The 27,240-nt window shown below is 45.0% G+C and overlaps 1 protein-coding gene across 5 annotated transcripts in view; it reads right to left on the bottom strand.

Moving 5' to 3' along the window:
• LOC146035842 (integrator complex subunit 6-like) overlaps nucleotides 1-16,335 on the bottom strand; it is a 67,796-nt gene extending 51,461 nt beyond the window's left edge. For all 5 annotated transcript variants that reach the window (XR_014460727.1, XR_014460726.1, XR_014460728.1 and 2 more), the window contains exons 1-2: nucleotides 15,950-16,335; nucleotides 15,769-15,846 (exon numbers count right to left, since the gene is read on the bottom strand). Coding sequence is in view for 2 of the 5 variants with exons in the window: in XM_083159515.1 (XP_083015641.1) it covers nucleotides 15,769-15,846; nucleotides 15,950-16,060 (189 nt within the window). In the remaining 3 variants the exon portion in view is untranslated. The remainder of the gene's footprint in view (nucleotides 1-15,768; nucleotides 15,847-15,949) is intronic.
• Between the last annotated feature and the right edge of the window lie 10,905 nt (nucleotides 16,336-27,240).

Here is a 27,240-nt window from a genome sequence, read left to right on the forward strand (position 1 = left end):
TACCATTTTCAACATTTACCCTACTCAAATACCCATTGCACGAAAAAAAAAAAAAAACAAGCATAAAAATAAAGGTATGTTATATCACTGGGTGGGTGTACCAAGGTACAGTATGATTGCTACCCCTTTCAGACAGAAAAGTCTGAATATCCCGGCAAATATACGGCTTTCAAATGCCATGTCATGTCATTTTGCCGGGATAAGCCTGACCCCCCTTCACACAAAAGAACAAATTACCGGGTTGAAAATTTCTACCCGGTAATTTGCTGAATAACACGGGTAGTTCTGTGTGAAAGGGTCAACCCGGGTCATAAATCCTGTGTCCTTGACCCTGGCAAAGTACAGTATGTCACTGGGCAGTATTCAATGAGAAAATTCTCCGTGCACGGAGAGCGTTTTATTTCGCTCGCCATGCACTCTCCGTGTTTTTGCGGAGATTCTCCATGTTTGGAGATTCTCCGTCACGGCACTTTATCCACTATTCAATGTATTTAAGACTCGCCGCCACTCGCGGCGAGTCTAAACCCCTGCAGCAGATGAGCGTCCGCGGCAGGGAGCTTTCAGGGAGCCGGAAGCAGCCAGAGAGATTAAAGTCTCCCTGGCTGCTCCAGAGGAATGTGGAGGGGAGGTGGGCTCCCCGGGACCCAGGCAGCACAGGCTGCCCCCCCCTATAGCCAGTGGGGGACCCAGTATTCACTGCACCCGATCGTGCATATTAACGATTGGGTGCAGTGAATATATGAATATCTAATAATTTAAAATAAAATTTAAAATAAAATTAAATATACATTCATGTGCTATAATATAAGCACATGAATAAAAATAACATGCCCCTTCACAGAAAAAGAAACTGATTTTTTTACACCAAAATAAAAAAAAAAACCTTTTTAGTTTAAAAGTTCACATTCCAGATCTCCATCAAAAGATGGAGAATTTCTACACGGAGAGAGACGGCGAAAATCACTTAGAAAGACGGAGAATATTTCACATTGAATAGGGTTGCTCGCTTTTGGAGAGCAAAATGCTCCGTCCAAGGCGAAAAAAGCAAAAAATTCTCCATAAAACACGGATAATTTTTCTCATTGAATACTGCCCACTGAGGGAGAGGAAGTCGAGAAGAACCAGGTAAAGAGGACATATAAATCCTATATGTTTGATCATGTCAAAAACTTTTGTCATTTTTTGTTTTGGGGTGTCATTTTGTATATTTTATGTGACCCCAATTAGTGTATGGTGTGCACTTGCCATGCTTCACGCAAGGCAGAGATATTATAAAAATACATATATTTTCAGTTTCTTATATAGCGCAGCATATTTCGTTGCACTTTACAAATGGAAACCGTGATAAAACAAACTGGGTAGAAACAAACAGAGGTAGGAGGGCCCTGCTCGCAATCTATAGGTATAATAGGAGGGATACATAAGGATAGGATTACATAGCATGGAAGTCTCACCAGATTGCAAGACAGTCCTGATGGAATGCAATAAGATATGAATGTTACTGGAGGTTATGTGGTGTTCCGGAAAATGATAAGCTTGCCAGAAGAGGTGAGTTTTCAGGGAACGCTTGAAAGTTTGGAGGCTAGAGGAGAGTCCTAATATGCATAGAAGGGCATTCCATAGGGTGGGTGCTGCCTGACAAAAATCCTGCAAGTGTAAGCGAGTAATGAGTGTGGATGATAAGACACAGATCTTGTGCAGAGAGGTCGGGTGGGGATAGATTTTGGGATAAGCAAAGAGATCTCGGTGTAGTCAGAGTAATGGCTTTGTATGTAAGTAGAAGTATTTTATATTGAATGTGGTAAAATACAGGCAACCAATGAGGGACTGACAGAGCGGATCAGCAGACGATGAACGTCTAGCCAGGAAGATCAGCCTCGCAGCTGCATTCAAAATGGATTGTAGTGGTGACGGTCTTTTCTTAGGAAGACCGGTATGGAGGCTATTGCAATAATCAATGTGTGATATAATGAATGTTTGGGAGTTTTTTCAGTGTCTTGTGTAAGGAACGGACGAATTTTGTATATGTTTTTTAGATGCATGTAACATGATTTAAAAAAAAGATTGAATGTGAGGAATAAAGGACAGTTCAGAGTTAAGGATGACACATAGGCAGCAATCTTGTGGGAGTAGAATTACTTGTTGTGTTCTCAACACTGATAGAGATATCAGGTTGGCAACTACTCTTGGCTGGTGGGAATATCATTATTTCTGTTATGGAAATGTTGAGTTTGAGGTGGCAAGAGAACATCCAAGGCATTCAGAGATGCGGAGCAATACTGATGGTGACAATTCAGGGGAGAATAAATTTGAGTATCATCAGCATACAGATGATACAGAAATCCAAAAGTTGATTAGTTTTTCAAGAGTCGGTATAGATAGTTAAGTTTGGGATAAGCACAGGAGGCAGCTTTACCGACTTGTAAGGGTAAAGGATCAACAGGAGAGTTAATGGAGTAGGAGGATGAGAAGAGTGTTGATACTTAATCCTCACTTGTTGGGTCAAATGAGGAGAAAAGGAAAAGGGCTCAGGAAAGGAAGTAAGCAGGTCACTGGCTGAGGAAGAGCATGCCATTTCATATAGGATTTTATCAAGCTTGTCCTTGAAGAAGGAAGCAAGCTCTTGCGCTGATAGTAGTTGATGGGGGTGCCGGACGGGTTCCCGACAGTCGGGATCCCAACTGTCAAAATGCCGACAGCCGGGTGCCCGACAGACACCCACTATTTTCCCTCGTGGGGGTCCACGACCACAATAGAGGGAGAATAGAATAGGTGGCTCGCGTAGCGATGCTGTCTGACTCCGGCCAGTCGGGATCCCGACTGTCGGGAGTCCCATACCACACCCGTTGATGGGGAGGGTGAGGAAGTGATTTTAATGTATTCAAAACTCACTTGGGGTTGGTGGCATGAGAAGAGATAAGAGATTGAAAATATGTTTGTTTAGCATTGTCCAGAGCATTACAATAGGGGCGGTAGGTAGTCTTAATGCAATGAAGTCACTGGGATTGAGAGATTTACACCACTGACGTTCAAATCCACGTGATACTTTTTGCAAAGGTCTTGTTAATTTAGAGCGCCATGGTTGGCATCTAAGCCTACATGGATTGTGAGGAGCAGCTTCATCAAGGGTAGTTTGTAGAGTCTGTTTCAGGTGGGATACAGCTGTCTCAGGACAGGCAAGTATAAAAATTGGTGAGAGCAGTTGTTGCGGAGAGGTAGAAAGTCGTTGAAAATGATAATATATATTTTACACATACTGTATACACACATACATCATACAAACACACATGGCGGGATTCTCTAAACGAAGCCCGTTATCAGAGCTTTTACAGCATTTTGATATGCAGGAAACACCGCACATTGCTGTGCTGCCCAGACCGGTGACCTCCACCTCCCTGCACTGTATATCCTCTTCCGGGTGCAGGGAGGAGTAGGAGAGCCAGCCTGTAGCAGAAGGGTAAGGGAAGGAGGGGGGAGCCTCCGGGGACCCGCTGCACATCACCGGCCACAACGCAAAGGACAGCTCAATGCAAGATGCAATACTTATGTCTGCGGTAGCCGGCGCGGATGTTAGACCATCCTGCCCACAGAAAGAAAAAAATATCTACTACACACACACAAAATGCAAGCAGACTTTATATTTTTGTCTTTTACAGAAGTGACACTTGTACAACAGGGGGGAGAGCAGATGTGCAGACAAGCAGTAAGTAATTTTAGCATTTTGCAGTCTTTCACCTTACCGACTTTCTTTAGGAAGAACATAATTAAGACTGCAGAGCAGCAGATGCATACTAAATCTAGCAGCAGTGAATTTCCAAAGTGAGCTATCCTTGAGAAACCAGACAGGCGGGCGCATAGTCCCTATGTGACCCAGGAGCTGCCCATATGAATGCTGCAGGAGTAAGTATTAAGAAACAAGGCAACATAAGCTACTTGACTGACCAGAGCAGTTATGGGCCATATTTAACCTATAGAAGCCCATGCATTAGGGTGAATTGGGCCCTTCTCGCCCAAATCTGACACAACGGGCAAAAATGTGTAAATCCAATGTGTTTAGCCACAAATTTCAATCCACAGTCCCGTGCACATCGGATCGGAGATCGCCATGTCTTCCATAAAGATTTAGCGGCTCCTGTAGCCATGACTGAAATGGCATAAAAATCAGTTTGCAAAAGGACTGGGAAGCGGCTAGGGAGTTTGAGGAAAATAGCGCATCGGAATTTGAGGCGCTACTTAAGAAACTGTAAGAGTGTAACAGATTGTTCCCCAGAAAGAAAGTTATTTTCATTAGCCAGTACTTGGGGACATTATATCAAACATCTACCACACCCATAATGGATGCCCGTCTTTACCCACCCCACCCCTGGCAAAGCTGTTCCTTATTAATCTTGCCGTTGGGAGGGCGAATGACCATAAAAGAAGAAGGCTGATGTGCATATTTTATTTGGTCAATTCACCCTATCTTTCAGGACTGCTTAAGAAGAAAAGCTTGCTCATTCCCTCAATGCCACTTTAATGTAATTAGTACAAGCATTCCTTAGAAATAATTGAACTAAATGGTGTGGTTTATTGCCCAATTTCTTGAGATGGCAACACTCATATCCTACAGCAAATAAATGACCTCCACTTCTCAAAGTGTTTTAAGTCCTCATCAAAAGGGAAAACAAAGAGTGCGGATCACACACCGCGACACCTATGGTAGTTTGCATAGACCATTGTTCGGATAACTAAATATGTATTCATGAATTTATGTAGTAAGATATTTTTATCCCCAATTTTTAGTATACAATTGTTTTTATGGGCAAATACACAACCAAATAGTATTGATTACAGTGGAACTTATTTAGACTATCTGCATTTCAGGATTGGTATATAGGAGTATTATACACTAGAGTAATAGGAAATGCAAGTGGTCTGCAAGAAGTAATGATAGACGTGTCGGCACAGGGCAGGACATTTAGTGAGTGACATTGCGCAGGTTCCATGTGTCCAATGCATTTGGTCTTTGTTGGCTTAATCAGGGATAGATTATATACTTCTGCAGGGAAAAAGACTATTCACACTGCATGAAGAGTTCAATATAGTATGCGGATATTTATACAAATACTTCTTACACCCACACAATCATGTCATCCATTTCACCCTTATTCTGAACTTTTTTTTTTTTTTTATTTTGTTTTCCCCGGCTAATAAAACCAAGTACTGTAATAAATAAAACCAGAAGACCAGGAATGGAGGACCAGAGCAGCCACCTGTCTCCTGCCCACCACAGGCCTCACCTTGAATTGATTGATTACCAGACTTCAGGAGAGTAGGACTCTGCAACTTGTTTTAGGGAGGAGTATGCATTCGAGAACCTGACAGAAAGGAAGTAGGAGCTGGCCAGAACACGCATCACATGTATCTTCATTTTCTGGACTTAGCAGCGGATTGGCTGGTGGTTTATCACTCTAACTGCCATGTCACGGGCTGTATTTTAAAAAGGACAGGTAGGAGCTGATTGGATAGTGGTTTAATCACTGAAGAAAAAAAAAAATTATCTAGTTCACAGGTTCTCAAACTCGGTCCTCAGGACCCCACACAGTGAATGTTTTGCAGGTCTCCTCACAGAATCACAAGTGAAGCAATTAGCGCCACCTGTGGATCCTTTAAAATGTGTCAGTCAGTAATGCACCTGCCGGCTACCCTGGAAAACCAGAATCTTTAACATCAGTAGAACATGCCATATAGCCAATCAGGTCCCGGTATTGTTCAATCAATATCCTTTGACTTGCGGCACCGTCAATATAGGTGCCTCTAGTTGTCTAGTGTGTATGGGGCTTTAGAATTAATTGAATTGGAATTGTAAAGCTACATGTGACCTTCTTCAGGTTTCTATATAAAATCAGAGTTTAACATTTTCTTAAGGTGCCCATACATGGTGCGATCATTGCGTGAGTTTTGATCTAGATCGCATGCATGCAAATCACGTGCAATGCGTTCAGGACCTAGTTCAAAAAGTATGTGCAGCACATACGATGGGATGTGTGCGGGAGCGTGCATCGCACCCACAAAACGCACAGTGTATGGGCACCTTTGGATGCAAGGATGCAGCCGAAACGTTGTGGGAAAAATACCTACAAACTAACCAAAACGCAGAGTAAATAAAGCTATTCCAGCGTTCATGTGTAGGGCAAGGTATTTTTATTCCAGCCTATTGCTACTGGGCCAGACGTGCACACATGCTGCAATTTAGGCCCGGACCAGAGGTCAGACAGGCTGCACATAAGATAACTTGTACATGCAGCAGTCAGCAGCACATCGTGAGTGCTTTTAGCACCCATGATTTATCAACACTGGTGCTGAAAGGGTCATTTATTCTCCCACCATACTGTAGTGGATGGTAGGGCATTAAATACCATCTGTTGGCGGAAAAAAAAAAAACATGAAAAACTCATGTTGACCTTCTCATTGTCTATCTAATGCTTGTGTTGCCCTTCGCCATGTCAACCTAAGCCTGTTGACCTTTAGTGGTCAACCCAATGCATGTTGCCAGGAGGTGAGGTTACTTTCACTTTCAGTTGGACGTCTGACGTGGCTGAGCACTGACAGGAGCAGAGGAAGCCAGACCAAGGCTGCAAAACCAGGTAAAGGTAAGATCTGGATGAGGAGCATGGGGAGTAGGAGGAAGGGGACTAATTACACTGCTATGGGGGGTTCATGGGAATGGGACACTTGGGAGAACATGGGGTGTGAGAGCTGATAACATTACTATTGGGGGGGTGGGGGAGATATCAGGCCAAATCAATACATGATATTATGCTAAAACACTGAAGGACATGACTAATCTTGCAGTTTCCCCTCTATACCAGTAATAGCATTCTAAAGCAAGACCCTAGTCTCGTATGACCAATTACAGCCACTATACTTAAAGCTGGCAGGACTGGATCTTCAGTGTGTTCCACCAACACATTGGCCTAATGCCTGAGACAGGCTATCATTGGGTCCTACAGTGAATTGCAGGGTATCCATTTGATAAATCTACAGTACGAGGTGGACTCCGAATAGTCGACATGCAAAATGTCGACTGCGACAAAGGTTGATATGACCTTGTTTAACAGGTGTTTCGGCTTTTTACCATCTATGTGGACTACAATTGGGAATAATAAACGGCCAACGCGTGGCGAGCTAAGCAATCTGCGAGGGTACACGCTTCCTCTGATTTGGATAAATACAACAAAACCATTTTTACTTCCTACCTTTTCCATGTCGACAATTTGAGAGAGGACCTACTGACTGTCTACAGAGATGATCTCGTCCATGAATAGGTTTAACAATTTTCCCTTTAACTGCCTGGACAAACAATATAGGGCCTAATTCAGAGCGGACCGAAGGGCACATTTCAGTTTGAACAAACCCCCACCCAAATCTAACTCTCTGCATGTTACATCTGCCTCACACAACTGATTTAGTCTATTTGCAAACAAAATGTTCCTTGCGATCAGATGTGACCTAGGCCCATAGTGCACACACACTGAATGATCTAGTTCACGATATGTTCAGCGGTCACATCCAGGAACATGCTGATGCTTTGTGCTCCAGAGTGTGTGCACAGTGAAACCATGCATGACTTCACTTGCTTTAGCTTTCCATAAGCCCTAGTGTTAGTACAACAAAGGTATTGCAGGAACTGATGTGTTGGAGTCGGAATTTCTTAATAATGTGGAAAAAAAAACACAGCATCTATTAATTATGAGAAATAGATAAAATAATGTATTAGACGCTCTGGGAGAGGTGTGCACCAATATGGGCAGACTACGGGCATCAGCAGTCTAGGCACTGCAGCTAGCAGGCAAACGGGCCCTCTGTACAGCTCTGCTGCCACCTACATCTATGGACACGTCTTTGTTTTCCTTTTATCTTCTGCCTGTTTGAAGTATTCTTACATATGTAGGTCACGGCTACACGTTTACCTGCTTGCATATTGCACACAGAGCTACCAGTGTGCTAGGTTACAGACACAAAGCATAGTCACAAGTATTACAGAGGAATAATACAATGCAGCATGACTATCGCCACTATGCGGAGGGTGGACCATTTGCACTCTACAGAGTTTAGGAACATTATAGATTTCATTTAGCAACAAAGTGTGACGGGTCTACAAAAATGTCAAAGAACCAAGTCTATTAATCTAATGATCAGCGACATGCTGTGAACAGAAAGTCCGACTAGTCATGTGCCTCACTATGCCTTAGGTCCCCAGATAAAGTGACATCAATACCCAACGTAGATATACATTAGACCCTGTGTAATCAGCGGCAGATTGAAGATTGAAGGGCAATATCTGCAACACATGTAATTCTTTGTACTGAAGGGCAGTGCAAGACATTTGGCATTACCGGCAGGATGTTACTGGTTCATCCCAGAATATGCACTGAACTGTAACACTTAGAATTTGTAGAGATCCCAAGAACAATCAGACCCCAAATACAGGAAGAGACCTGTATTGTAAACTAATTGTGCAACCACCGCATGCGGCTTTTCAGACCACACGTCCTCCTTGCAACCAGACATTATGTTCTGTGCAATGCACCCACAGAGCATACGGCTGCCAGCCACTGGACACTGCATGATCGCTGGGAAACAAAACCAGTGCATGTCACCGACGCCAGAGTTCAGCTTAGGGCACTCTGCACGGTGGATGCCAACCATCAACCCCATTCTCCCTGTCTAATATCACGGGTGTCATTAGAGCGAGCGCTCAAGTCAAACAAGAGCCTGGGAGTTGCTCTTCTACTAACTATTTTTCATAGCAATGACATTCAGTAAATGGAGATTTTTGGGGGGGAATTTATAGACAAGTAGGTTCATATTTTATTACAAATATCAATGTTTTTTCTTTGTAAGCATACAAAATGCTACATAGATGAATATACAAACGCCCCCAGAACACATACTGACCAGTCCTTGTAAGCAAACAATTAGGCCGGTATACAATTACCCCCCCCCCCCCCCCCCCCCCCACACACACACACACACCACAAAAAAAAAAAAAAACACTAACTTTTTGCCATACTTTCCTGATATTTGTTTTCCTCTTTTGGGCTGCCAGATTTTGTCACCAGAAAACATACAACACAAGCTCTCCCACCATACGCACAACATCTTTTTACGTGGATAAAGATCTTGTTTCATGCGCGGGGTCGTTTGTTTACCTTGGCTAAGCCATTCCTTACGCTGGTTCATATTGATGAACAGGCACCATTTTTCGTCGCCAGTAACGATTTGGTAAAGAAATCGTTCCTTGTGTCCATGAATTGAACGGTGACGAGCAAGCAAACCAGCGGACAAACATTGTGTTTGTCCTTTGCTTAAACTGTTCAATACAGTAGACTGTTGGCTTCCCAGCCTCTAGTTTCTGTAGTAATAATATGTATGTTGCCTTTCTTTCCTTCAAGGAATGTATCAAATACATTCGCATATTAATACAGGAGTCGGAGTAGAGGAGTCGAGGTCAGCCATATGAGGAGTCGGACCATTTATCTACAGACTCCACAGCCCTGGTTAGAACAGAGGGGATGGCCACAGCCCGGCAGCCGTCCCTTCCAGTGGTGGGATCTGGCTGCAACCGGGCCGTCCTGTGTGAATGGACACAATTGTGTCCATTATTAACTACGGTGTGCGGCACGGCTTTTCGCCGCCCGGCAGGAGCCGGAGCGTGTGAAATAGCCCTTACAGTGGAATTTAGTTTTTTTGGGGAAGCCACCAGTAATGGGAAACGGACGTAACAATTTGACAGATACTTTGCCCACAAATGCTCACATTTATGCTTGGTGCCTTAAGTGTTGGCGCACAGAAATGGGCTAGAAGTCTGTGGTTAAAGCGCCATAAGCAGTACTATAAATGGGCTTTTCCACTAAACCTGGTGCTATTGGGCACGATAAGCATGGTAATTAATGGGCACCAAATAAAAAAATAGAAATTTTTTGTTAAGACACTCATCCCTAAGCGCCCCCCCCCCCCCCCCAAAAAAGAAAAAAGATCTTAATGACAGTTTTCAAAATCAGAGGTCTGCTTTCTTTTAAGCAAATTGCTGTGACCCCGACTGTATTGGGATGTTATCTGAATAAGTGACAAGCCGCGCTAGTGAGGAACCCCTTATGTTCAATATATGGGCAATTAAGCAAGAAGTTTCAAACACATTCTTTTATTAAACACAGATCAAAAAAATAAAGACAAAAGTACCATATAGCCATCTCACGCTGTTAAAAAATTAGACGTAGGAGGGCCAAGTATTGTAGTGATTCTTTTTATAATTAGATTAAATATTTAACGGACACCACCCAAAAGGGTGGACTATATCTTCTATTTTCCCAACACACACATTCAGGTCTACAACAAACCTTTAAAACAGTCAGCACATCCACAGATGAAATACAAGCCACTTAACTTGGATATTTACATCCCTTAGCGGCCAAGCTATTTAGATAACAGTTAATACGTATCTGGGACTTGATCTGTTCCTCTTCTCAGAACTATTTCAAGATAAATTGCAACAGATTTTGGTTTTAAAACATAAACAAGAAAAAAAAAAAAGTGTGGGAAGCACAGATAGATATTATATTTTAAAAAGCCACAAGTTTCAACTGGCCATGAACATTAAAGGTTTTAGTGTTCACTCTAGGATGGAGACCGGGCAGGGCGCCGGGGGGCGGACCGGGCCACAGCTGGGGGCGGTCCCGGGCCGCCGGCGTCATCAAAGGGGCGTGCCCGGGCCGCCGGTGTCATCAAAGGGGGTGGGACCGGCCCCTCCGAAGCCACTATGCTGCCGGGGAAGCGCCGCTGGGCTTCCCCGTGAGGCTGTTTTAGCAGGGCGCTGCAAGAGGGGCAGGGCGCATTTTGCCCTTTAAAAAAAAAACGGGCAGGGCACAGCGCCCCGCTAAAACAGCCTAGCGGGAACACTAGGTTTAATCATGTTCTCGTATGACAGGTCCACTCTTATTAAAGTGGGTCTTCTAATTCAGATCAAATTATATTTTCAGGTAGGCATAGAATTCTGAAAGTGTCATACTGTATGTCCCCATTTCTGCAGCATGGATGGTTTAATGGTTAGCATTACTGCCACACAGCATTGAAGTCTTGGCCCCAACAGTGTGGAGCATGCTCACCTGGATTTCCTCCCAGAAACCCACTGGAAGGCTCATTAAGTGTGTGCACATGTGGTCGGGAATATGGAGCATAAGCTCCACTCTGGCTATGTACATGTGGTAGGAAATCAAATGTGCATTGAAAACACTAGATTATGGAACACGCTAAAAAAAAAAAAAAAAGAGCTATAGGTGTCAAGCTGGTCTTACCCATAATAAGTATCCAGCTATCATCTGCATGCCAAGTACATGACTAAGGAATCTGGAGGTGCATGCACACTGGCCGAAATCAGGCGTTCAACTGAATGGCCGATATATTGAAGGCCCATCAGCCAGTCTGTACCATCCATATATCTGAATGGTGTCATTCACAGATATATTGCGTCGGCTGTGCAACAAAGCCAATGCTCGATATATTGGCGGATCGTTCCGCCGCTGCAGGAGCCGCCAGTGATTGACAGCTGAGCTTGCCCAGTTTTTATGTCAATCATGACTAATCAGGCACTGTGTATGGAAGACACGCTGAATGATCCGTCTGAAGATATATCTAAAGAGCAATTGATCTGCAGATATATCTCCGTTAGTCTTTGTTAGTATGTGGTGACACTTGCAAACCATATTTTTTGGTATCTATCATTGTATGCAACTTCTGCAGGCAATTCTCTGCCATTATTGCTTTGGTTTTGGGGGCAGAACTGGCAGGTAACCCTCAACCCTGATAAATAGCTCAGACCTCTGACAGTCATGTTTAATTGTCCTTTGCAAAGATCTAACGCACAACATTCCCTTATACTACTGAAACCCATTCACATTTTCCAACCATTTATGCAATATGCCCAACCACCTAGGCTCATGCCTTCCCTGCAACCAAGCATGATTCTTCAATATCTTACCCATATAAGAAGCTTACATTAGCACTGGAGAAGTTAATATGACAAAGAATGTTTGCAAAACGTAAGCAAACACACAACATTGAAGAAAGGAAAAAAAAAGGACACCTAAAAATCGTGTCACAAGACATAAAAAAGTCAAAAAGCCATCGGCTAATTATTTGGAGTTACTGATAGTAACTTTATTTGTGTCCAAAACATGTTTAAACACAATGGAATACACTTACAAAAAAATTGAATAAAAAGAATGCTATAGCAAAAAGCTATGTGCTCATATTCCCGTGCTATGTTCTAAATGTAACGCTTTGCCATTTTGTTCTCATTACGGGTATGGATCATTTGGTTGACAGCAAGTAGACCAACATGGGACAAGGTCAACAGGTCATTAGGTCGACAATCAAAAGGTCAACATGAGGTTTTTCACTGGTTTTTGACCTGAATGTAGACAGTCGACATGGACACAGGATAAATAATGATATTTATATAGCACTTTCCTCTCAATAGGACTCAAAGTGTTTTACCATTGTCTTTACAGCTCAAAATACAAAAACAAGCTTAACAGTAGATATCAGTGAAATGCTTGAGTAAATAGGTACGTCTTTAGTCTATTTTTAAAGGATTCTACAGTGCACCGCTTCCCTCGCCATGCTTTGGGCTCGGTTCCTCGCTGTGCTCGGCACACTATGTTATTCTCCCGCTACACCCTAGTGGATGGTAGGGCATGAAATACCGCCTGTCGGGTCAAAAGACAGTCAATAACCCCATGTCAACCTAATGCTTGGGTCAACCTTTCAGCATGTCAACCTTTCAGCATGTCAACCTAATGACTGTCAACCTAATGACCGCCCCTTGTTGCCATCACAAGAATATAGGTGGTTTGCGAAATAAAAGCGTTGAAAGGCTGACATTCAGGGACTCCCAAGCATTCTGTAATTCCAGACAAGAGGGCCAATAGGTGTGAAATTCAATCGCCCCCACCATCCATTCTGCTGTTTCAGACATCACCTAAAATTACACCCTTGCATCATTTGAAACATGTGAATGTAGTGTTTACAGTGAAACAGCATCCACTATTATTAGGGCTATCAAAGCTGAAACCACAAATAAGGAGACCTGAGCAATCAAGAACTCCCCCCTCTGGTGATCTCTGCTTAAGCATACAGGGCATAAGCATAGTGTTACTGTACTGCGTCCTCTTCTCTCCCCCCCTTGGTCATGCTGTGGGGAAGAGGCCACTACACCTGCAGCTGAAGAAATCCATAGCTGCAGGTGTCAATACAGTCACTGACCTTTAATATGTTTCCCACATCATCAGCGCATTCTTAAAGATGGCAGCACCGATAATGACAGGGGCGCATAGCACCTGGCATTTCACACACACACACAGCCAGCCGCAGTAATACTTGGGAGAAAAGCAGTATTAGATACTACTTCTCCCCTATAATGACTGAGTACATATACCTCGGTATCTGTATACGGATAGGAACAGAACTTTTATTGGGAAAAGCCGCTACATTGTATACAGGTGCAGAGACTTAAGGTGCATACACACTGGCTGATATATCGATGCACCATCATCCAGTGTGTACAAGCAATATATCTGAATGGCATCATTCACGGAAATATTGCATCGGCACTGCAGCCTTCCAATGCCCCAAGAGGCTCACTTAGGATTTGGCACTTGATGTGCCATTTTGACGCAAAACTCCCAGATAGTTGCAGCAGCGGCAGGGGGGTCAAAAGACTTGCTGGCCACTGATTGGCTGAGAGTGCTCTCAGCCAATCAACAGCCGGCCAGTCTTTTGAAAATCTTTTTTTTAAATCCTGCTGCTGCTTCCCGCCCTGCACCTGCCAATACAAGCTACCTGGCACCTGCCGCTCTTCACTGCCCAGCTCTCCTGTGCTCCCTCCTATGTAAAAATAGCACATCAAATGCCAAATTGTAAGTGAGCCTCCTGGGGAGATGCAGGGGAAGCTCGAGGGAATATGGCCGAGACATTTTCGGTGAAAAAATAAAAGGCTTCTGTCGACACTAGAAGAACCTCACGTGATCTGGAATGCCAAGAGGGGCAGTTTGGTGTGACTGCAGCAAAGATGTATGTTCAGTATGTCAGAGGTGGAATACCATTGATGCAGCAGGTGCAGTGCACTGGGGGCCCTTGAGGTCTAAGGGGCCTACTGCTGCCCCTGCCATGTTACATATTATGAACCTGGGTTGGGGTGTATGGGGCCCCAAATTAAATGTTTTCACCGGGGCTCACCACCCACAAGTTCTGCCATGATGTATGTGGCCACACATATGTGGACTTAATATCACTATGGCCTGTGGCCTAACTTTGAGGCGACAGGCCTAAAAACCATTACACTAGTGATTTGTGCCATCCCAACATTGTCTACCAAACCAGTTGCTCTGGAAGTACAAGGCAGAATATGCCAGGGAAAGGCAAATTTAGACAATTCTAATTATGTACAATTTGACAGGAGCAGGGACTACAATGACATAAAATATGAGGCGGGGGAGCATCAACTGCTGCAAAGGGTACAAGGGGGGAAGGAGGGGTTAGTTGGATAACAGCAGTAGAGTTTATACCTTGCATGGCTGTCCAGCTGTTTTGAAACTACAAGTCCCATCACGCCACAGTTTTGCCATTAGGGAATGCTAAACATATGGCAAGGCATGCTGGGATGTGTAGTTTCATAACAGTTGGAGGGCCATAGTTTGGACATGCCTGGCTTACACGATATGAGGAGGCAGCAGCAAAGCAGCAGAGGCTACGCTGGGGAAGCAGCAAAGGGTACTCTAGGGTGAAGGTGGAAAAGCGGCAGACCTAAGTGACAAAACTGAAGAGCCTACGCTGGAGGAGGGTGGTGCCAAGCAGCAGAGGATACTCTGGAGCCGGGGTTGCCCATGACAGCTAAGTGATCGATTGGCTGTAAGCATGCGTGGCTTCCTGTTTTGAATGTCTGTAACTACCCAGTTTGCTTTATCACTACTTACAATTGTAAAGCTCAACGGAATTTGCAGCACTATAAAAAGGAACTGTTAATGAATATTAATAAGCAGCAAAGGCTACGTGTTTTTTTTTTGGGGGGGGGGCGCAAAGTAGCAGAATGTAGACGAGAGGGGATGGCAGAGCAGGTCAAATCAGCAGAGGGTACACCAAGGGGTAGTAGAGGGTACACGGAGAAGGGGGGTAGCAAAGCAGCAGAGGGTACACAGATAAGGGCACCAGAGGTTATATAGAGAAAAGAATGGCAGAGAGTACAGAGGAGGAGGGTGGCAGATAATACGGAAAGGGCACTATGGCACCAGCCCCCTCACCTCCCCGTATTATTACTGATCACTGAAGTCCCTGCCACTCCAATTAACATAGAGAAGGGAGTGAAGGTTGGGGGCAGTTCCGGGACACACCCTCCACCAATCCGGTGGCTGCACCGCTGACGTCACCCAACCCCGCCCCTCCACCACTCTCCTCCCCGCCTCCATCTCGGGCGCCTCATAGCCCATACAAAAGCAAGATGTCCGCCATCTTCCGTGGCTGCGACCCGGCTACTCCCGCCGAAATATCCCCCCAACACCTCCCGCCCGGTGCCTGCGTGTCCCCCACACCCCGCCCTCCACTCAGAGAGGAGCCCCGCGAGGGGCACTTTGTCTTCCCGGAGGAGAGGGCGGCGTAGCGACCCCGACGCGTTCCCCCGCTGCCCGCATAGTAGCCGCCGCGTCGCCGGTTGCGGTGGGAAGGAATGATTACCTTGATGCAGTACGGAGGCTCGTCGTACGTAACCAGCATGTACCTGTCGCCCCTACTAGCCGGATCCCGGGCACGCAGCTGCGGGGACACAAACACAACACAAGTCAGCAGTCAGTACAGCGCCCACACACCCGCGTCCCCCCTCCCCAGGCCGGGCACAGGGGGCACGAGGTCCCGTTACCTTCATGAATAGCTCAACCGCGCCTTTGGCAATATCCAGACACGTCGTGCCCAGGTAAGTGCGCTGGTTCATAGAGGCGGACGTGTCTATGAGGAACAGTAAGATCGGCATGGTCAGCGCATACCGCCGCCCTACCACTGCCCCGGGGCCGCCGCTGGTGCTGTACACTGTGTGCACGAAGCGGGGGTCGCCCCCTGTCTATACGCTGCGGCTCCCCGGCCCCAGGACGGGCCGCCCCCTGTGCTGCTCACTTGAGCTCTGAGTCCCTGCACCGTGCTCACTGATAGATAACTTCTCCTTCCGAGCCTCCCTGGCTGCACCACGTGACACTGCGGCGCCCCCATTGGCCGCCTAGCCCCGGCCGCCGCTCACTTATTCATGAGCGCTTCCTCGCCGCGCTCTGCCAGGCGGGCATGTGACCTCCCGCCGCCCCATTGGCCAGCCGGCGCTTTGCATATATAAATATGTATAAGCGGGGAGGAGCGAGGCGGCGCCGTGCCTTGTGGGAGTTGTAGTCGTCGCGGGCGGCGGCTATGTTTATTAGGGGCTGCCGCGCTGCACTTCCTCCTCCCTTGCAGGCTCTGGGTCTGGGCGTTGTGTGTCTCCTCACCGGGCGGTGCTGGCGAGTTCTCAGCGGTACTGCTGCGCTAGTGGCTCGCAAAGAGGCGGATACTGGGCTGCTGGCTAGTGTCCCCTTACCGGGGTTTCAAGGACGGCTGTGCACCTGTATAGGCCGGAGTAGACTGAGATGGCAGCTTCCTCGTATACAAAGCCTCACTCCATCCATATAGGCTAGTTTGGCGCATTTTTGTTTACCATGTGTTAAGTGCCTTTTTTTGTAGTTTGTGCTGCGCCATGCAGGCCTGACTGGTAACTCTAGTATAGGTCACTCACTGGCATGCCCGGCCTGTGTTTCAGGGCTGATATGAGCGAATGGCAATGTACCTTAGGTGACCCAGAGTCAGACACTAGGCAGCCAATCAGCCATCAATAGTAGGGATGGCCATCGACCATAGATGAATTTAAATCATCGATGGTATGTGGCCGATGTCAAATACTTTTGCCATCGATGTGGGAGTACCAAATAAGTTCCCTACATCGATGGCAAAGGAGAAACGATGTTTCCTTTTTTTTTCTCTCATTGGGGCAGATGTATGAACGTTCGTTATGGGGGAGAAGGGGTATTAGCGCACGTTATGTGCGCTGATACCGCTTCTCCCCCATGTATGAAGCAGCCAGCGTGCGGTACAGGACAGAGGCGCTATGCGCCCCTGTCCATATCGGCGCTGCTATCAAAATGATAGCAGTCCGAATGTATGAACGGTCAGCATCGCTGACCGTTCCGCACGAAGCCGGGTTTGGCTTCGCCAGCATCAGGCTGGCGAAGCCCTATCTAAACAGCAGGGACAGCGCTGTCCCTGCTGTTAGGTCTGGGCTGCGCTGGGGATCTCGCGTGAACAGCGAGATCCCGCGCATGCCCAGTGCGGCCGGCCGGGGGACAGGAGATAGCGCATCAGTATTAACTGATGCGCTATCTCCAGAAAGGGACATCGCCGGAGGGGGGAGTTAACGCTCCCCCGCTTCTGCAGACAAGATGTTAATACATCTTGTCGATGTCCCTTCCTGCTTCGCCTCGCTATTGAGGCGAAGCAGGAAGTATCATAGCGGCGCGATAAGCGCTGCTATGATACATCTGCCCCAAGGTGCCTGGATCACGGAGCATAGCTCCGACACCAGGAAGTCCCACCCATGAGTACTGATTGGCCCATGGGCCATTCAGTCACATATAATGGCTGACCATCGATAGCTAAAACTATCAATGGTTATCCATCAAATAGTTTGCCACTATCGATGGCTGGGTGCAGAATCGCCATTGATGGTGTCTGTACCTATGGCCATCGCTAATCAATAGTCTATCATAAGTTTGCTGTCAGTGGTTTTGCTATTATTGAGTTATAATGGTGACACTGCGCTCAACCCAGCCCCTGTTGCATGCTTCGAAACTCTGCCATCCCCTTATTAGCTCCCTCCTAGGGGTGGACATTGCATCGCAATATTTCATAACCCATCGATGATTTTGTTTTGATGGTAGTACAAATGGTAAATCCATTTGATGGCGGTATTCCAATGTTTGCCGCCATCGAATGGTAAACATTTGTGATTCGATGGTCCCACCCCCTGCAAGCCATGCTGCTGTGCTGAACATATTTGTGCATGTGCAGAAATTGTGATAATTTGATGGTGGACTTCTGATGTCCATCCCTACTCCCCACCGCTGTGATGCCAATCGATGGAAAGTATCGCATGAGACCATCAGTGAAATGGAAATCCACAGCAGCTTTGTTTTACACTGACATTTATAATGACTAATAATGAGTGATACTCTTGTTATCAAGTTTAAATGGTGGTCCACCCAATAAGTTGCTGTCATGTGTTTGTATAATGACTGGGCTGATTGGTTGGATCAACATTTATTATTGGTAACAAGTGATAACAAATCAGACAATATTAAATATGGCGATAAACTAGAAAATCTCCTTCTTATACTTCTTTCGGCGATGAAATGTGCCAATTTACTGGGTATCAGCCTGTCCCTGGTAAAAAGAAGGATCATGGACTTAAACTGGATACACACTATGAGGTTATCTGTCCAACCTTTGTAATGTTAAGGAAAATCTGCAAATGTATGGGAGCAAATGACAATTGATCATTTGCTCCCAAACACTGGAAAACAGTCAAAAATCTACATTAAGACAAATTTGTTAAAAGCATTTGATTGTACCAATTTATGCGAGCAACAATTTGAAACCCTTTTTCTGGATTTTGGGTGCAAATGGTGTCATTTATTTCCATACATTACCATATTTTCACTCCAATAAGAAAGATTGGACAGATAACCTTAGGGCACCCATCCAGTAGTGCAAGGTTTCACGTGCAACTCATCCGGCAGCTGTCGGGCGCCCGGAACGCATGTTATACATCGCATGCAGTCCTTCTGCTTACGATTTGTGATCTCATTCAAGACTATGGTCTGCAATAAATATACATGGCAGCCATGACGATCTGTGACTCTGATCAGAGTTCCCGTGCACCTCGGATCGGAGTCAGAGGAAAATGCATGCGATATGGCCACTTTTCATCCGATACCTCATTCCAGGAGCTTGGAATTGGATGAAAAGTGGCCATATCGCACTAGCGGATGGGGCCTTTATAGTGTGTACCCAGCAATAGTCCCAGGTAGTAGTTTGCTTTCACACTAAGTAAATTCCTGGATTGCTGCAGTTCATGTGCAATAACCCAGGATTTTGCTACGTGTGAAAGGGTATCATTTGTAAAGGTCCCCATACACTTAAGCAACTTTTCCAAGGTGAGATCTCTCTTGAGTTCCCTGGCAGCTTCCTGGGTGGCAGGATCGCATTTGATACATTGTGTGCGATCCTTATGCGTACAATGTATCGTACGCAATCCCAACAAGGGCTGTCAGATCCAATAAATCTTGATAACTGTCTTTGCAATCTCCGATCCGATGTGCTCAGGACCACAAATCGCATCTGAGCATGTCAAGACTTAAACTGCTTTCAGACCGCAAATGCAGGGTCGAACCTGGAATTTGAAACGGTTCAGTCCCGGTGCGACCCTGCATGTGCACATGTTCAGATCGCATCAACCAACCGTCAATATTGCTGGTTTGCTGACGTCATGTGGGGGCGTGTCGGAGCATCATCGGGGGGTGGGGGAGGAGGAGGCAGCACTTAGAGCTGGTGCTGCTCCAAGCGCTGCCTCCTCCATAGTGTAAACGGGTTGCTCGACCCTATTAACCTGTTCACACTGCACAGCAACACTGCAACGAACCAGTAAGAACCCTTCTTTTTACCCGGTTTGTATTGCCGTGTTGTTACCGGTTAGCTGTAACCGATAACCCATTTCACATCGCATCAATTACCTGATCGAACCGGCATGAACCTGGTAATAAGGTGCGATGTGAAAGGGGTATGGCTCGATGCTGCAACGAGAGGGGAAAACCATTACATGGTGAGTGTATTTGAATGGTATTCCCCTCACGTGCAGGGCTGCAATCCCTATGGGCGGGAGGATTGCAGGCGATGGAGCAGTGTTTACCTGATCACTGGGCTCAGAAATCTCCCAGCTCAGCGATCAGTTTGATTTGACCCCCTTAGCCTTGCTGTACCTCAATTGAAAAATTAGTTTGGGATGGCTCTGATGGGTGTTTTCTTTAAATTTCAGAGTGACATTTTCACATGCTAACATTAGCAGTTCCGTAGCATAGAAAATTGCAGTTACATTTGGGTACAAACCATGAATTAGGCCCTTTGCATCAATGTACCTTTTGCTAATAAAACTGCACCCGCTATCTTTTTGTTTTCCAATAAATGTTTTTGCCTTTTGTGTGTTTATTTTTCCTATAAAGCCACAGTTACCCACAATGCATCTTGTATTTGTTGTTGCTTCCTTTCAAGCAACTGCATCCGGCATTTCGCTGAGAAGACTGTTTTTGTCTAGTGTGAGCAATTATGTCTCATGACTGCAGTAAGAATCTTACTGAAGCTGTGTACACACGGAGCAATATATTGCTCAGTGTCCCGTTTTCATCAGCGACCAGAGATGGTCGTTGATGTAAATGACACACGGCAGGGGAAGTCGCTGGTCAGAGGAGCATACTCCGTCAACCAGCGACCATTGGGATACGGTTATTTGGTCTACAGCATGATGGTCAACAGTCATTAGGACGACACCATTAGGTCGACATGGGAAAAGGTCAACATTGTTCTAGGTTGACATAGGAAAAGGTCTAGGTCGAAAGGTCATTAGTTCCCATGTCTTTGAATAGTAACCCATGTCGACCTAATGCTGTGCCGACCGTGTCCCATGTCGACCTTGCCACCTGTCGACCCAACGGTGTCGACCTGTGTTGTCGACAATACGATCCACACCCGTTTTTCAGGCTTCTTCACAGAATCAAGTGAAATATTTAGCGCCACCTGTGGATCTTTTAAAATGTGTCTGTGTATAATGAGTGCACCTGTCGGGTGACCTGGAAAATGTCAACTGTGTGGGGTCCTGAGGATCAAGTTTAAGAACCACTGCACTAGGATGTGGAGCTAGCTAAGCACTGTTCCCAAAGAATGGCGAGCAAAGCTGTACACTAAGACGGTGTCCATGTCGATGTAAGTAGACATACAAAAAAACCATGTCACCCTAAAGTCCCTGTCGACATATAGTCCATGTTGACCTTTTATAGGTGTCGAGCTATGGCATGTTGACCTACATTGAGTCGACCGACTGACCCATAACCTTGCATATGCTACTGGTGCAGTTTTTGTGGTCTTGTATACTTTTGCAAACACATTTTTAAGTTTTTTATGTCACTGTTTTCTGGCTCCTTCCTGATAAAATCTGAAAAATAGTATTTCTGTAAAAATGGCTAATGGCACACTAACCCAAATGTATTTAAAATACTCTCTTTTTAAAAGATATGGACTCTTCTTAACAATCTGATGTTTTTTTGCATATCTAACTGTATAATATTCCACCAATAACTCCTTGGGACCTAGATTTTGTCACCTTCCAGTTCCTACTACAGCGACCATTTTTTAAGCTATTGAGCGTTTGATGTCACAAATATCTGGTTCACTTGCAAAAGCAAATTTTCTCTAATGGACAAAACCATGTGCAGTGCAGGTGGGGCAGATGCAACATGTGCAGTTACATTTGGGTGGGGTTGGTACTTCAAACTGATATCTGTTTTGCAGTGTAAAAATAAAGCAGGCAATATTTACCCTGCACAGAAACAAAAATAACACCCAAATCTAATTCTCTCTGCATATGTTACATCTGCCCCCCTGCAGTGCACATGGTTTTGTCCATTAGAGAGAATTTGCTTTTGCGAGTGAACCAGAATCAGGCCCATTATCCTCAGCAAGAAGGATATCTGACTTGGCTTTTCTTATTTTCCATAATAGCAGGTCACTAGTACGTACGAAACCATCTTTCCAGCCCAAAGTGTTGTTTAATCTGAACCATGATATTGGTATCCTTGCTCTAGGTCAGAGTTTGTAATCTGAAGGCGAAGAGTCTCTTCATTTATTAGATGTGATAAAAAGCCTTTAGGATATAGGTTAATAGAACATCATTCTTGCATATGAACAATAGTAGTCAGGTTCTTTTTGTCATTCAGAAGAGCAACAAAACAAACCATTGCACTAGAAACAGTGAATGCTCTATACTGGGAACAATGACCACATAGTACTCAGGAGGGTATATACTGTATCAAACCATCCATTAACCCATTGACAAAGCAAGAAGCTTTACTCTTCACGCCTGGAATCTGAAACTTGCATTATTACTCCCAGGCACTATCAACATTGATAACACAAATATTGTAAAGTGGGCACTGATTAATTTATATATATATATATATGTTGGTAGCTGCTCACCTATAAAAGCAAAGTGTGCTGTGAGCTTCAGACCTGATAGCATGCCTGGTATCAAACATTGATGTGATAGCTATGTGTATTGCAGCCATTTTCAACGATAGTGGTAGGACCTGCAGAACAGTGGGGTCCCTTGACGGGGGGCTGCAGGCTTAAATGCATTGATCAATTCATGAACCAAATCTCCACTATTTATTATCAGTTAATTTAGTGTGTGCAGAGCCCATCCAATGTCTGTTTAAACAATGTGGTCACAAGCCATAGGGCACCCCAAAACTAGGAAAGGTGAGTGCCGATGTTAAGTGTATATATTGTTTATTAGATTAATTTTTTTAATTAGTCTTATTGTGGTCACATTCTCTCATGCACCCTGTTTTTAACTAAGATTCCATAGCTTGTGTTAGCCATTTCCCTAGATGATTAGTGACAGGTGTGTGTGTAGCTGCTCACCTATAAAAGCAAAGTCTGCTGTGAGCTTCAGACCTGATAGCATGCCTGGTATCAAACATTGATGTGATAGCTATGTGTATTGCAGCCATTTTCAACGATAGTGGTAGGACCTGCAGAACAGTGGGGTCCCTTGACGGGGGGCTGCAGGCTTAAATGCATTGATCAATTCATGAACCAAATCTCCACTATTTATTATCAGTTAATTTAGTGTGTGCAGAGCCCATCCAATGTCTATATATATATATATATATATATATATATATATATATATATATATATATTAGTGGAACAATTAACATTTTTAAGTGTGATTAATCACATAAAATTTTTGCGATTAACTGCAATTAATCACATTGTTAGGCACATAAGTGCTGTTTAGCCACAATCTCGTTGCCAGGGGTTCCATGCTCATTGCCATGGGGGAATACATGCTTGCTGCCATATGAGATTAAATGCTCATTGCTGGGGGAAATACATGCTTGTTGCCATAGGGGGTTAAATGCCTACCTCATTTCACCTAGCCCACATTACACTGTTACATTATTTGGGAAAACAGGAATGAGAGACAGATACATTTACCTTGAATCATCAGCGCCATTTCCCAGCACTTTAGCAAGTATAGTAGCTCATACAGTACTAACTGCTTTCGGGCTCATTTGGATATAAGTCATTTAAAAAGATGGCCATCGACCATCGATGATCAGAAATCATCAATGGTTTATGGCCAATGTTGAGTAGTTTTGCCATCAATGGGGGAGAACCAGATGGTTTTCCACCATCGATGTCAAGCTTAAACAAATAGTTTTGCTTTTTCACCAAGGAGCCGGGTCACGGAGCTTATCTCCGTCCCCGACACCCACGAAGTCCCACCACCATATTTTGATTGGCCCCCAGGCCAATCAATCAAAGAAAATGGATGACCATTGATATGTAAATACATTGATGGGCATCCACTATCAATGGTCAGTTGCACTTTTGCCATTGATGACAAAGGCAACGATGGCCATCCCTACCCCTCAATGGGGTACTGCCGTGCAATACTTTACTACCACTTATAATCTCCCAGAAGCTAGTTTTCAAAAGTAGGCAAGTATGGATTAATGTATAATGTGGCTTGTGTTACACTCACCTCTAAGGTGGAGGAGGTCAGATCTATTGTGCATGTAATATATATGGAGTCACTGCTGTCATATGTGCAAGTGACATAATGCTGTGTACACACGGGGGAGATATGGGCTGTAATCGCTGGGAATATGGTCGCAGGCGACCATATTGCCAGTGATTGGGAGTGTGCCCCGGCGATAAATCGCCGGGTGCGCGCTCCCGTTTTCTGCCCCATTGTAATCGCTGGTCGCAGGAGCTTGCTCCTGCGACCAGCTAATTACCTCTGCGGCACCCCCAGCAGAGGTTCCTTTTCAACAGCGACCATCTCTGGTCGCTTGTTGAAAAGGAGACACTGAGCAATATATTGCTCAGCAATATATTGCAAGCAATATATTGCTAGCAATATATCTCCCCCCGTGTGTACGCACCGTTAGAGCTGTTGCTTATAGTAACATAATGCCTGGTTCAGAGGTGCAAGAAGTTGCATGCCGGGATTTCCTACACCACACACTGGCAAATATATGCTAATAACTAAACTAGAACAGAAGGTTGACAGCATTAATAGGTCGGCATGAAAAAGTTGGCCATTGCAAAAGGCTGACACATTAAAATGTCAACATGGGAATGGGCAACACAAAAAAGGTCTACACCAGTTTTGTTTTTTATAACTTTAATCACATGTAAGTCAAGTTAGTGTCCTGGCAGTCGTAGTCCACGTGGATAATGAAAATTTTGAAACAAATATGAAAAAATTGAACAGAAACTTAAATGCTGTTGACATTTTACATGTTGATCTTTTGACCATGGTAACCTGTAACTGTCATCCTAATGCATGTCTACACCATGGGGACAACTTAATTACTGTCAACCTATCATCTGAAACCGTCTTGTGCATAGAGGCACCTGCAGCCAGTGTCTCATACTCCCCCCCCCACACACACACACACACATCGTGAAACGACTAAATGTACGGAGCGTGGACCTGGTGACATCACTGAACAATAATCACTGAACAATATCGTTCAGTGTGTATGCCCTTTATCATTCGGGGCAGTATGGATGGTGTAATGGTTAGTGCGTAATGGCTCACAGCACTGTAGTCATGGGTTCGATTCACCATGGCTCTAACTGCGGAGTTTGTATATTCTCCCCGTACTTGTGTGGATTTCCTCCGGGTACACCGGTTTCCTCCCACAATCCAAAAATATACAGGTAGGCTAATTGGCTCCAAACAAAATTAACCCTAGAATGTCTGTGTGCGTGTATGTGTTGTAGGGAATATAGATTGTAAGCTCCACTGGGGCAGGGACTGATGTGAATGTTCAAATATTCTCTGTAACGCGCTGCGGAATATGTATGCGCTATATAAGAAGCTGCTAATAAATAAATAAAATTTGCCAGGAGTTTCAAAGGAACTACTTGACAATATTGCTCTTGGAGCAAATCCACCAGTGAGTGTGTATGCACCTTAAGAATGAGCGTCTCTGTTAAGTTCCAATCGTCACAGTCACACACAGAGGGAGAGAGAGGACCGGCTGCCGCTGCAGCTGTCTCTCTCCCCAGCTCAGCACACGACATTGAGCAGCATGTGCTGAGCTGGGGAGAGAAGCTGTGCTGCAGCAGAGCCCCGTCATCTCTCTCCCCACTGCCCTACTTCCTAGGGTTACCAACTCATCCCTTTAATCCGGGACACATATTAATTACACAGGTTCTGTGGCTGGCTTTCACCTGGTTTTAAACTGTCACACCTCAAGACTCCATTTCACCTGGTTTTAAACTGCCACAGAAGCTGTGTAATTAATATGTGTCCCGGATCAAAGGGATGAGTTGGTCACCCTACTACTTCCTGCAATGAACATCAGACTCGGGTGAAAAGTACCCGCTCCCCCCCTATCGACGCCACCGTATGCCTGCACTATTCTAACCAAACCGCCGCCCCCCCCCCCCCCCCCATTTCCTACTCAAACACTGACTACCTGTCACGCACTTAGCAAATAAATTATTTTCTACATATTAGTTTGGCTTTGGCGCATGTGCAATAGCAATACATTGCCCTGATGCATCTGAACACAGGCCCACAGACACTGTAGATGAGGCATTCCCAACCACGGTCCTCAAGGCACACCAACAGTGCAGGTTTTGTAGATATCCAGGCCTGAGCACAGGTGACTTAATTAGTATCTGAGGGATTCTGATTAAACCATCTGTGCTGAAGCCTGGATATCACTAAAACATGCACTGTTGGTGTGCCTTGAGGACCGTGGTTGGGAATGCCTGCAGTGTAGATGCTCCAAAAACACCTCTGCCTTCACTTGAATGAAGCACTAATGAATTGTTGCCAGCAGTTTTCTTTATAGAGGAAAATAACATGAGGGGGGTCGATGGCATTTATATAAAGCGAAGAAAGAACTGCATCTGGATGGAGTTTATATTCCACACTACACAAGGCCCAGTGCTGACTGCTGCTTCTGGCTTCTCCTCAAACTTACTTAACGAGCTCTGCAGATACAAGTATCAAATGCAAAATAAACATGGAAAAGATGAGCATCCATTTAATGACAGGACAAACCAAACACTAAGATGTGTGCGTAAGTACTGAGCCTTTTAATGGAAGAGTACAACATAATTATACAAAATAATTACAGTTCTTTACTTATTAGATTTTATATTACTTTGAATACTTAAGGAATTTAATGTTACTGTTGTGCTGAAAAATATTTCTAGTTTATATCTACTTTGGGGACCTTTTAAGACATGAGATGGCCTTGTATGCACAAACCTTGAAATATGGTGCATGTATTCTGATTGACTAGCAAGGCTGCAAATTTTGCAGTCCGGTGATGTCAGCTGGCCGCCCCCAGCATGTCCATCACATCCTCATTAGCCTGGGAATGCCCATGAAACGCTTGGCATTCCCATATGCTAATGGGGTTGGCCTGTGCGCCCCCTGCCCGCTGTGTGGGGTGCGTGCTCCCTGCGTCTGCACATGCGCTGAAACGCGCATGCGCAGACGCTCCACATCGGTCCACTGTGCGAACGCACGGAGGACCGAATGGATCTGAATAAGGCCCAAAGTCTTCGGCACAGTTCCAGAGTTTGTTTTCTCCCTCATGTGCTGGCACTGTGAGGGTGATATATCAAGTGGAAAGGTCATGCATAGCAACCAATCAGATTTGAGTTAGCATTTATGAAGTACATTCTATAAAATGATAGGTAGGAACTAATTTTAGTCACATGTCCACTACACTTGGGGCAGATGTATTAAGCTTTAACAAGAGATAAATC

This window comes from Crinia signifera, chromosome 9, assembly GCF_055691185.1.
Source record: "Crinia signifera chromosome 9, ASM5569118v1, whole genome shotgun sequence".
In the NCBI taxonomy this organism is placed as follows: domain Eukaryota; kingdom Metazoa; phylum Chordata; class Amphibia; order Anura; family Myobatrachidae; genus Crinia; species Crinia signifera.